Source organism: Ursus americanus, chromosome 14, assembly GCF_024610735.1.
Source record: "Ursus americanus isolate L20-20 chromosome 14, mUrsAme1.1.p, whole genome shotgun sequence".
NCBI classification, from domain to species: Eukaryota; Metazoa; Chordata; class Mammalia; order Carnivora; family Ursidae; genus Ursus; species Ursus americanus.
In genome coordinates this window covers 21,511,092-21,524,100 of record NC_142140.1, presented here as the reverse complement: position 1 = coordinate 21,524,100, position 13,009 = coordinate 21,511,092, and the positions used below count along the sequence as shown (strand labels likewise).

Sequence of the window (13,009 nt, the reverse complement as noted above, 5' to 3'; positions counted from 1 at the left end):
ACAGATTCGGGTTACATTGCCTTGGGCCGGCAAAGTTAATGTGCCCATGGCTTCAACAGGATAGACTCAATGTGTATGTGGCACTGTTACTAATCATCCCTTCCTGTGCTCTTTTCTTGAAGTTGAACGAAGAAGACGATTTAACATAAATGACCGCATTAAAGAACTAGGTACTTTGATTCCCAAGTCAAATGATCCGTGAGTACAAATTCCATGTTCATCCACATCGTATATTTTTTGGTACCTTAATGTTTATTCATAGGTTGCAAAAAGTGCACAGTTATAGAAACTAGGGTCAAGAAGTCCCCCCTCTCCCTCTGGTTTTATTTCTGGTCTACTTCCTGTACCCTTTTTTTTTTTATTAGTCTCATCAGACTAAAATGTTGAGAGAAATCTGGATTCAAGGGGTCCTGGACATCGGCTGCTCGCTTTGGATTTGAGGAGGTGGCTTTCTGAAACCTGAGACTCCTTGGCAAATGACCACCAAGCTCCTAGAAAGATTCTCCTAACGGTTCATGCAGGACAGGGATTTCAGTAGCTGTTTAGACTGGATCTGTTGACTGTTTGCTGTACAACTCATGCAGTGTCTATGAGCCCCGAGAGCTGGTATTAGAGACTTCAAGTTCAACAATATTCAACAGACAAAAGGTCAAAAAAAATTTTGCCCTTAGATGCAAAAAAATGTTTGCACTCGGTATGTTTTACCAATCTGGAAGAAAGTAATTTTTAATCCTCCTTTAAGTACACGCCAGCTAGTTTGGGTTTCAGCTTCCCGTCTCTGCTCACCTCCCACCCCCCTTCAGACAGAGATAACAGTTGTAAAGATAATTTTCCTATCAGCAACGTCAGCAAGTAGGACAACAAATACACAATTTTTATCCATTAGAAAGTGGCCCATTTGAAGTAAGGGGCTAGAGGATGAACACATTTTAATGGCTCCCAAAGGCATCCGGTGAAATTAGCCTTTGAATATGACCTTTTAGCTACCTAATAAAATGTAAAGATGAAATCAAGCATTATTCATGCAAGGCTTATTAAATCTGCTATTCACATTGTTGTCAGGGAATTTGTGACAAAATAAAATACAATCATTGCCCACTGTAAGTGGTTCTGATGGATGTTCAGGCACAGTCTCCGTCATCAACATTTTGCTTTCCCGGGTTTCGAGGAAAGCCATTTTGAAACCCAAAACATTCAAATTCTCGGTTCTGCAGCACAAATTTATCCTACTAAGGGGCTGTGACCTTCATTTCCTACAGTCAGTCTTGCATGATAGTTGAAATTGAATTCCCATTTTCCTGTGCTTTATCAGCTTTCACTTTTTAGCGCATTCTTCTAAACTGTAGCATGTGAATCTCTTTAGCAACGTATTATGAAATTACGGGGCTGCAGTGAAAGCCTCTATTTGCATATCTTCTTTCTCTATTGTATTAGAATACTTACGTGTTTATAATCTGAACTGATAATGATCTTTAATTGTAGGCATTGTTTTAAGATAAATGGACTGTAATCTCTAATGGGAGTTTTTCCATACCACTTTCTGGAACAAGCTCTGGGGCTGCTGTAAGGACAGGGTCCAGCTGACCAGGGTCTTGGCCCCATATGCTCTCCTCCCCTACAGCAGATCTGCTTTTGTTGATTTATATATTGGGGATCCTTTTATACTTCTGTATGAAAAAAGGGTTGCTCTCTAATTATAAGGGGAAAAAAAGGTTAGAATACCCCTCCTTTAAGCCTAAAAGCATAATTGATTGATAGGGTCTCACAAGGAAGCAAAACCAAGTAAGATAATTGGTTGGAATAGTCACTTTTCAAAAACTGCTTACATGTGTCAGTATGGGTTTTTCAACTTACTGGCCTAGTTAAGGCATCTTTCATTACGGTTACATTTCTCTCTGGCTGCTAAAGGGTCTGATACTTTGATCTCAGCCCGGAACCTTAAACAAGTCAGCTCTGTGCTCCTTCTATCTCAGGACACCTCCCTGGGTCGCCGTCTTCAGTGCTCAGACCCCAGGGATCAACCCCAGGGAAGTCTCTGGGGTCTGTAAGTCTGCCTCTCATGGGAGAACTTCTGTTTTGTTCTTCGTCTAATCCATAGGAGGATCAATTACTTGGTGACTTGTTTTAATGACCTCCATTCACACATCCCGGCTGATACTTCCGATCTGCCTCGAGCAGCTATAGGTTGTAGGGTGGAAGAGTTTTCATATGTGAAGTTTTGTTCTGTTTTCCTTGTCCTTGTCATTGTCATCACGAACACCGTCTATGAAAGAGCTCAGATTAAGGTGCCCCAGAAATACTACTTATGTAATTATAATTTCATTCTTAATTATTTTTCGGGAGTGCTCTCAATGTTTCAGCTCACTTTTACCTACATTTTAACGGTGTTCTTAATTTCCTCATATACACGAGTACATTAGAGCTATAGCGATTAAAACTCAAAGGCACCAAGCTCAGGCTGCCTGGGTTCGAAGTCCAGAACAGTCCCTTACTAGATATGTGATCTCGTGGAAGACCCTTGATTTTCCTTATCTGTTAAAAAAGGAGGGGGGTGTGGTTCAGCATATTCCTACCTAGTCTGGTTATTTTGAGGACTCAGTCACATAAGAAGAATGATGTAATGGTTCAGCGCATGGAGTCTGGAGCCAGATCCTCTAGGCTTCCTGGCTCTGCTACTTCCTAGCTGCGTGACCTTGGGCAAATTACATCACCTCTCTGTGCCTTTGTTTCCCACTCTACAAAATGGGGACAATATTAGTGCCTAGCCACTGAGGTTGTTATGATTAAATGAGCTGTAAAACACCTTAAAACATACCTGGCACATAGTAGGTGCTGTTTAGAGATAGCCATTATAATCATTCTGTTGAGCCTTTAACACAGTACCTGTTCTGTTACTTGAACTGCATTCGAAACTTTTCATGGCACATTCATCTAAGAGCCTCCTTCCAGTTCAGTGATGTACCTACGAGGCTGTTCATACCTGTGTAGTGTCACCATTTTGTAGATGAAGAAACAGGGACACAGAGAGAGGGTAGAGAGCTTGGCCATGAATATTCATGCAATCACGTGGTCAAGTAGTAGGATCTCACAGAATTTTTTTTTTCTAACTGTAGCTTATTCTGCCTGTCTGAATGAGTTAATTGTGATAGTCCTAGAAACCTATAGCTCTTTAATATAGTTTTTAAGAATATTGATTTTTGTAATCAACAGAACTGAATTTAAATCCTGACTCCACCTGAGAGTAGCTCTGGGACCAAGGGCCTATTGAACAGTGTCTGTTTCAGCACGAGCACAAGCGGCCCTCCCCTCCAAAGTGCTTGTCTGGGTTTAGTAGGTTAATATCTAAGAAGTGGGTGGACAGTGTCCGACGCATGGCAAACACCCAGCGAATGACAGCCTGTCATCAGCGTGTCATTGTTACGGTATCTTTAGAAATCGAACGCCCTGAATGAATTTTCATTGTGCCTCAAATCCCAAAAAAAGGCTTTTTTCGTCTTCGTTACAGAGACATGCGCTGGAACAAGGGAACCATCTTAAAAGCATCTGTGGACTATATCCGAAAGTTGCAACGAGAACAGCAACGCGCAAAAGAACTTGAAACCCGACAGAAGAAACTGGAGCACGCCAACCGGCATTTGTTGCTCAGAATACAGGTACGGGGCGTGTGTTGTGAGGGGTTTGCAGTATGTCCCTGACTTGGAAGTGGGAGGAGAGGGGATATAATGAGCCATGGGGGACTTGATTTATGTGATCCTAATACAGCAGATACTCGTTATTTATGGATTCCCTATTTGTGCATTTGCTACTCATAAAAACTTACTGTAAGCCCAAGACCAACGTTCGTGGCCCTCTCCTGGTCATTGGTGGACATGTGCAGAGTGGCTAATTGGAGTTAAGGTTGACCGAGGCGATGACCTGCTGTCTTGTTTCAGCTAACACTATAAATAAGCATCCTTTTCATGGTCCTTAGTCCCGTGCTTTTCACATTTCTGGGTGGGTTTTATGGGTGAATTTTGCTGTTTAAAATGGCCCCTAAGAGTATTACTGAAGTTGTCTGGTGTTCTAAGCCTGAAAAGTCTGTGAGGTGTCTTACGGAGATAAGTTTCCTTCATAGGTGAGTTGCAGTGCTGTTGGCTGTGAGTTCGACGTTCATGAATCAACTATATATTAAGGTGTCTTTAAACATAAAACAAGGTTACGTGTTGATCAGTTCATGAAAATGTGACTAAGATACTCATAGAAACCTAACTCTGCATTTCCTCCAGAAGCAATCGTTTGGTATTTACTAATTCAGGGTTCAGAGCGACGTTATAGAGCATAACCGTCTTAGTGCATTTGGACTGTTGTAATGTAATACCACAGGCTGAGTGGCTTACACAACAAACATTATTCTCAAAGTTCTGGAGACTAGGAAGTCCAAGATCAAGGTGCAGGTAGATTCGGTGTCTGGTAAGAGCCTGCTTCCTGTTTCATGGACAGGGTAGTGTCCCTGGGTCTTCACATGGCAGCAGGGGGGGAGAGCTCTCTGGTGTTTCTTCTATAAGGGCATGAATCCCATTCAGGAGGGCTCCATCCTCATGACCCAATCACTATCCAGAGCCCCACCTCCAACTATATCACATTGGTGATTAGATTTCAACCTATGAGTTTTGGGGTGGGGGGAGACACATTCAGTCAATAGCAATAATTATCTCAAATAATGAGAATTGATTGAAGTTGTGAAATACCAAGATGCCTTAGTATTTGGTGGGGGTGTGTAGCCCATGGTGAAAGCCCATGTTTATAGGGAACTTGGAGACATCCAGAGGATCTTATCATCAAGATAAAAATTCTAGAAATAGTTACAGATAGTGAAATTATACCATATGTATCTTTAACTCACGCTATTTATTCTTAGAGGGAGAAATACTAATTGTAATATGCGCCGTCCCTCTGTCATTCTATGTATTGAGTGTATATCGCAGTGTGAAGTGTGAGATGGGGCAATCCTTCTATAGTACCGGCTCCTGGTTCTCCTCTTAGGCACTCGGGCCCTCATGCTGAGTGTAAAGACATAACTTCCTCTGAAACTCTCTTGAAGGAGACAAAGAAAAATGGACTCTCTGCTGACGACCAAAGGAGTTGGCAAGAGTAATTTTCATTTACTTGCTGACCTTGCACACCGTCCGCCAGTAAGAGATAACGGAGTACCTTCTTCTTGAGTAGATGGACCCCCTTTTACCACTTTTTCAGGTTTCCAATGCAACTGTTTGTGGCAAACAAAGCCTGACCCTTCAGACAGCAGTGTGTTTGATCTGGTCGTGTTAATCCCGGACACCGAACCTCTTTAACAGAGTAATTCATTTATAATACTGGGCCCCGATCTTTTGAATGCCCCAGAACACGGATGACATTTCCCAGTATCACTCCTCTCATTGCAGTGCAGTGATCTCCGGCAGGTAGACGGTTCTCCTCTGCGGGGTGCATTTTAGAATGTCCACAGTGAAGCAGAGGCTGCATGTCATTTGAAAGTCCTTTTTTAAAAAATCTTTTTTTTGGTTTTTGTTGTTTGTTTTATGTTCACGTGATCTCTTCAATAACTAGCCATAGGTTCTTTTCACTTGAACTTACCACGCCCGTTTGATAAAAGCAGTTTCTACTAACGCGTTGTTTCCTTATACAAATGTTAAAACATTAGGAACTATTTTGAAAGAGAAGCTAGGTTTTGCTTTCAGCACCCAAACACATCTCTTCGTGTGGAATATGAATATCGTGAAAAATGTGGATTGGAACTGCCACGGTGACGCTGTCATGGGTTTCTTCCGGTGACAGTGTGAGGCGGCCTATAGAACTCTTGCATATCACGGAAAACATTATTAGGTGGGAAGGCTCTGCCATGCAATGAGCCTGACTTCTCCAGGTGAAACTTAGCACATTGCGTAGAAATCTAAGTCACGCTTTCATCAACTGATAACCATTTTTAATTAAACAACAAGAGGTCAGAGTAAGATGGTTGCCTCTTTTCATCCAACTTTTTTTTTTCTTTTTAAGACAACCTACGTGTGTGGAGGAGCTGTTCTTCTTAGCATGTTGGTGTAGATTTACAATAGTGCATGTGTTAAGCTTGGGCCTAAGGGCTCCCTTTCATTTTCACTCCAAGTGACGCATGCAGAAATTTTCACAGAAGAAAGAGCATGAAGCTTAATATCATTGGAACGGTAATTTTATTAAACAGCCCAAGGCTTTAAAACGATGCCTGAAGAGACTTGTGTTTCTGGAGCTCGAGCAAAGGAACATGTACACCCTTGTGTGACATCTCAGGCTCCCGTCTCTTACGGGTCCTGTGTCCTGGGAATGATCTGTACTAGACACTGAACATGACTTTTCAGGAACATGCATTTCTAGGCTTATGGGCAAAGGTTGAATGGCTGGATCACGTGGGAGGCTACTTTTCCCTCCTCGAGAGGCAGGGTGACTTGCTTCAAGTTTTTATGGTGTCATTATTATATTAGTGTAGGACCAGCATAGAAAGGATCGTCTTGGCACCTAGAAGCAGAACGCTCAACGAGAGTCAGTTGGGTTCATTTTAGGAGGGTCCAGGGATACTCAGGGAGAGTGGAAAGAGCTCGCTTGGAAGGCATTTTGAAATGAGGAGCCCGGGGAGGCTGTGACACTTGGGAAGTGCATGAGTCTGCTCGGGCCGCCCTAACAGATACGACAGGTCCGGTGGCTGAAACACCAGAGGTGACTCTTGTCGCAGTTCTGAAGGCTGGAAATGCAGGGTCAGGGTGTGGGCAGGATTGGTTTTTCTGTACTTCTCTTGGAGACTGCCTTTCCCTGTGTTTCCCATGGTCTTACCTAGGTGTGTCTCTGTGTCCTAATGTCCTCTTCTTCTTCTTTTGTTTTTAATTTAAATTCAGTTAATTAACATATGATTTATTATTTGTTTCAGAGTACAAGTCTGTGATTCATCAGTCTTACACAACACCCAGCACTCACCACAACACATACCCTCCCCAATGCCCATCATCCAGCCACCCCGTCCCCCCACCCCCCTCCCCTCCAGCAACCCTCAGTTTGTTTCCTATGATTAAAAGTCTCTTATGGTTTGTCTCCCTCTCTGATTTCATCTTATTTTATTTTTTCCTCTCTTCCCCTTTGCTCCTCTGCCTTGTTTCTTAAATTCCACATATCAGTGAGATCATATGCTAATCTCTTCTTCTTCTAAGGACATCCTTGCTGTTGGAGGTTGGATTAGGACCCATGCACATAATCTCATTGAGCTTAATTACCCCTTTAAAAAACAGTAACTCTAAACACAGTCAGATTCTGAGGTGTTGGGGGTTAGGACTTGAACATACAAAATTTTCTTTTTTCAAGATTGATTTTATTTACTTGAGAGAGAGAGAGAGCATGCACTAGTCCGGAGAGGGGCAGAGGGAGAGGCTCTCAAGCAGACTGGGCACTGAGCGGGGAGCCCGACTTGGAGCTTGATCTCACGACCCTGGAACATAACGAATTTTTCAATTCAGCCCATAATATGAAGGATGTGAAGAAAGCATAGAAAGAAATTATTCATCCTCCCTATCAGAACTTCTTTTTGGAATTAAAAGAAACAGAAACCAAGTAAACACAACACTTCCCTTGGCCCTGGTAAGATGAGTTAAGCGACATTTCTCAAACTTCAGTTCCTTGTGTACAACTTCTACAAGTTTTGGCATTCCCACCCAGGCTTTATTAGGTCGTGATACCCTTCGTATCTTAGTAAGGGTTTCCCTGTGCCCTAGGCCAAAGGAATACCTACCATTTCTTTGTTAGGTCCAAGCAACTTAATGAATATTTAGGTCCTAACAACTTAGTCGCCATTTGAAAATACAAGACATATAAGCCAAAAGAGAAAAATAACATTTTTATTTTATTTTTGAATAACTACATTACCTTCTGATGGGACGTGTGTGTCTGTTGCGCACTGCACAGCTTCTGCAGCCTCGGAATCTGGTTGGAGAGTGCCGTGCCTCCTCATTTCTCATCCTGTGCTGATTTTCATGCAATCCTTCCTTTTTATCACAGCAACCACTAAGGGCCTGGCTTCGCAACGACGTGTGCTGAAGAAGCATGTCGCACAGGTTAATGCTGAGACTGTGAACTGTGTTGAGTTTGGTAGTTCTCGGAGCAGCGTGCTATTGCCCCAGATACCTGAAAATGAGAGTTCCCTGCAGAACCCCTGGATATGTGCACGCAGTTTAGGGACCCCAGAACTGTATTATTTCCTGAACATTTTCCTTTAATCAGCTCACATTTTGAAATGTTATTTTTATGTTTTTGTTTCTGTGTTTTTAAAATTTATCTTCATGAATATTAACATCTGGAAGAGACTGTCTCTGTATTTAGTACCTAATGAAATCCATGAAACACCTAAAACTCATGTCAGATACTAGCAGTGGTTCCCCTACTCTATTTTAAGAAAGAGCATTTATTAATTGAAAAGAGCAAAATAATATTGTTTTAATAATTTATTTTTTCCTCTGAGTGTTTAATTTTTTTAATACTTTACTTTTTATAAAAAGATTTGTATTTATTTGAGAGAGAGTGCGAGAGAGAAAGAGAGTGAGCACAGAGGGAGAAGCAGTCTCCCCATTGAGCAGAGAGCCCACATGGGACTCGATCCCAGGCCCCTGAGATCACAACCTGAGCCAAAGGCAGATGCTTAACCCACTGAGCCACCCAGGCGCCCCTAATACTTTACTTTTTAGGGAAGTTTTAGGTTCACAGCGAAATTGAGGAGAAGGGAGCGAGACTGCCCATATGCGGGTAGAGCCTCCACCGCTACCCCCCCCCCCCAGCGGTGCGTTTGCTCCAGCCGATGAACCTGTACCATGCAACACCATCACCCAAAGCCCCTGTTAACCCTAGAGTTCACTGTTGGTGTTGTGTGTCCTACGAGTTAGAACAAATACATAGCGACGTGTATGCCTCGTCATAGTATCGCATACAGTACTTCACTGCCCTCCAATCCTCTGTTCTCCGCCTCTTGAAACATCTGATTTTTTTCCTTTGATTTTAGGAACTTGAAATGCAGGCTCGAGCTCACGGACTTTCACTTATTCCATCCACGGGCCTCTGCTCCCCCGATCTGGTGAATCGGATCATCAAGCAAGAACCCACTCTCGAGAACTGCGGCCAAGACCTCCTTCAGCATCACGCAGACCTACCGTGCACGACGACGCTCGATCTCACAGACGGCACCATCACCTTCAACAACCTCGGAGCCGGGACCGAGAGTAACCAAGCCTATAGCATCCCCACGAAAATGGGATCCAAACTGGAAGACATCCTGATGGATGACACTCTGTCTCCCGTTGGCGTAACTGACCCGCTGCTTTCGTCAGTGTCCCCCGGAGCTTCCAAAACGAGCAGCCGAAGGAGCAGCATGAGCATGGAAGAGGCCGAACACGCTTGTTAGCGGGCCCTCCCTGCCCTGCGCTTTCAGAAACTGCTTCCTTTCTTGATTCGTAGGTTTCATAATTTCCCCGCACGGGGTTTCTTGATAATTTTCCTTTAATATGAAAGTTTTTTTCATGCTTTATCGATAGCCCAGGATATATTTTATTTTTAGAATTTTGTGAAACAGACTTGTATATTCTATTATACAACTACAGATGCCTCCAAAGTATTGTACAATGAGTGTACAGTATCTGCGAACTGAATTCCTCCCGGACTTTAGCTCTCTGAGCAAGAGGATTTTGCACCAGAGAAATTTCTGTCCATTTTTATTCAGGGGAAACTTGGTTTGAGATTTTTATGCCTGTGACATCTTTGGAAATTAAATGTAAAGTTTAATCGAAAGAATGTAAAGCAACCAAAAATTAAAAAAAAAAAAAAAAGAGAAGGAGATTAAGGAAAGAGAGGAAGAAATCCACACTAACCTTTTTTTATTTTGTCAATGTATTGATTCATTGGTACTGCCTTAAAGATCCAGTACCATCTAACAGCGTTTAGTCTTTCTACTGCAAACTATTTAAGGCAATACGATATTCTGTAAAAGAAAAAAAAAAAAAGTGCACCCAATTTCATAAGGATTGTCTGGTTAGAAAATGTAACTGATCCCTTACTTAGGTGCAAGTGAAATTGAAGGGTTAGAGACCTAGGCTCTGAAACATGGGCTCTAATCTTACTGTCCTTCGCTCTGTGCTCTGTTACAGTTTTCCTCATCAATGGGTGTGATTCAAGTTTCCATAAGATATATTTTATTTTGAAAAGGAAATGAGTGTCCTCTCAAAGTAACATATTGAGGAGCACTGAAAGTTGTCTTTTTTTTTTTCTCTTCAATTTCACTTTTGATAAAGTAAACCAAACTGGGCACATTTCTAATTGGCTTTCCTATTTTTATTTTTAAATTATGTTTTACTGTTCATTTGATTTGTACAGATTCTTTATTATCATCGTTCTTTTCAGTATGTTTGTATTAATTTGTAAGAATATGCATCTTAAAATGGCAAGTTTTCAATATTTTTACAACTCACTGGTGGTTTTCCGCATTCTTTGTACACACGTGAAAGAAAACTTTTATGCAAGGTCTTGTGTTTAAAGAGAGCTTTGCGAATATTTTGTATATTACAGTCTCACTCGGAACTGTTTTTTCCACACATTTAAGGTGTAGTATTAATAGGTTAAAAGTGGCTTTCTAGAGAAAATAAACTTACATATTTATTTTTAGTGATATAAAAGTAGCAATATTCTTGGAGACTGATAACCATAGCGTTAATACGCCCATTATGGTCATTGAAATTGGGGTTTATTTCAGCAAACGCTTGCTGAATTTTTGGAAGGAGAGAAATACTGTATTGGCAAATTACTGTTACTTGATAGCAGTGTTTTAACAAGCAGCGAAGTTGTAAGTTAGTTTCAGTGCATTATCTACTTGTGTAGTCCTTTGCAATAACAGTAGTGTTACATGTAATCTATCTGGCCTACGTGTTTTATACAGCTGACATATGGTGTTAAGAGCCAGGCTGTTGAATGGAATTTCTCAGTAGCAGCCTACAATTGAATAGCAAGTGGCATAAAGCATATCCATTCAGAATGAAGTGCCTTAAATATAGCAGTAGTCTTTTTTGGACTAGCACTGACTGAACCGTAATATAGGAGACAGTTTCAAGATGGTATCTATAGTCAAGAGGAACATGGAGCATGGTGCCTATGTAGACAATATAAGAGCTTCCAATTTTCCTTCAGATATTTTTCATATTAAATATATTTTAGTGACAGAGTGCCAACTTCTTTCATCAGGAAACCTTATTCAGGAGGGGTTTTTTAAAAAAAGGAAAATGAGTTTAAATGTCAAATACGAACTGGCGGATGGGTATTGGAGGGTTCAAAGAGAAGGTGTGATTGTCAGATGTATGAATGGAGGGCTTCCGTGAAAATAATCAACTGCATAGTTCCCATGCACGTTGGGCAATGAGAATTCTTGGAAACATTGATGATGCTATCAGTTTTATAGCTTTATTACCGAAGGGGGTAGGGAAAATTAATTCCCATTCTTTCAATCCCCTTAATTGTATAGCTCTTTTCCTAGAATAGTGATGCAAATCTGCATGAACAGCTAACTGTACCATAGTGTTCATTGATACAATCATAGCATTGTCTATTTTTCTCTTCATATTTATATGGGGGGAGGGGAGCTGGGTGCAGAAGTCAAAGATCGCGACGGTATGATGCTTGTTTTCTTCAGCTGATGGTGAGGGTTCTTAAAAACGGAGCCAGGTTGACTAGCCCCTGGCCCAGGGAATATGGCCGGGGCTAAGTGACCTTAGAGAAAGCTCTGTTGAGAGAAAGCATGGCATCTCGCACCACTATCCTGACTTCCGCAACTCCTGAGCTCACTGTCGCCTGCTTCCCTATCCCCTTCTTAAGAGACAATTTCTGGGAGTGGCAGGAAGGAAGCCCAGGAGAATGCTGCAGCCTCGGGGGTGGTTTTATTTATTTCTTTTTTGCCAAATCAAGTGTGGATTTGTTTTAGGGACTAGTTAAGCCAAGAAGCAGTGGTCTGGGGTCGTCGTTTGTGACAATGAGAGAACGATCCACACTACTCCCCCCCATCCCTGAGAGCAGACTTTTGACTCGGGGTTGGGCCTCCGTATGGAATGACCAAAATGCCAAACTTGTCCACCTGCCTCCAGGAAGGCAATGGAAATACCAAACCTTTTGACTTTGCCAAAAACCCTACAACCGATCTGGTCATACATAGGATGACAAAATTCTTTCTGGTTGTTTTTAAATAATAAAGCAATAAGAACAAATAAAATACATAGGAAGTTAAGAGATATAAAATAAAGCACAAAGGAATGCACTTATTAATATTTTTTAAAAATGCACTGGGGAAAAGTTGGTGTTGATAACAGTATATTAAAAAACCCTATTTCTTGAAAAAAAATGACAAATGACTGTCTCTTGCGGACGCTTGGTACTGTAATGTTAATAATATAGTCACCTGCTGTTGGATGCAGCAATAATTTCTGTATGGTCCATAGCACTGTATATTATGGATCGATATTAATGTATCCAATGAAATAATTGAACTGTTGTTCTTGATAGCCTCATTAAAGCATTTGGTTTTTCACATAGTGGTGGCCATTTGTTTTTAGTTAATGACAATTTCGAACATTGTTTGCCTTAGCCAAAATGGTAGCGCACATTTTCTTCTGATTTAACGAATAACAAATTGCAGGAAAAATTTTAAAATGCCAGTAAGTACTTTTTTTGTTTTAAATGCCATTCTAAGATATTACTTTGGGTTTTCAACATTTTTGATTATGACTTGCACTCAGATGAACTATAATTATACAGCTTTTTTTCCCCTTCTGAATTTGGGGGAGATTTTAAACTCCCAGATGCCAAGAATTCATTTTAGATATAGGAGTTTTATTGAACATGTTTTAGTGAGAGGTGGCTTTACAAGAAGAGAAATTGTCAGAGAATCCCTTGCATATTTACGAAAAAGACACTGGGTTTTTAAAATACAAATTTA

General features: G+C 41.2%; 1 protein-coding gene across 11 annotated transcripts in view; it reads left to right on the top strand.

Annotated features, from left to right (window-relative positions):
* Nucleotides 1–12,605, top strand: part of MITF (melanocyte inducing transcription factor) — a 215,608-nt gene extending 203,003 nt beyond the window's left edge. For all 11 annotated transcript variants that reach the window (XM_045808072.2, XM_087866859.1, XM_045808078.2 and 8 more), the window contains 3 exons: nucleotides 123–198; nucleotides 3,506–3,653; nucleotides 9,044–12,605. In XM_045808072.2, coding sequence (XP_045664028.1) covers nucleotides 123–198; nucleotides 3,506–3,653; nucleotides 9,044–9,442 — 623 coding nt within the window. In that variant the 3' untranslated portion in view covers nucleotides 9,443–12,605. The remainder of the gene's footprint in view (nucleotides 1–122; nucleotides 199–3,505; nucleotides 3,654–9,043) is intronic.
* The last annotated feature ends 404 nt before the right edge of the window (nucleotides 12,606–13,009 follow it).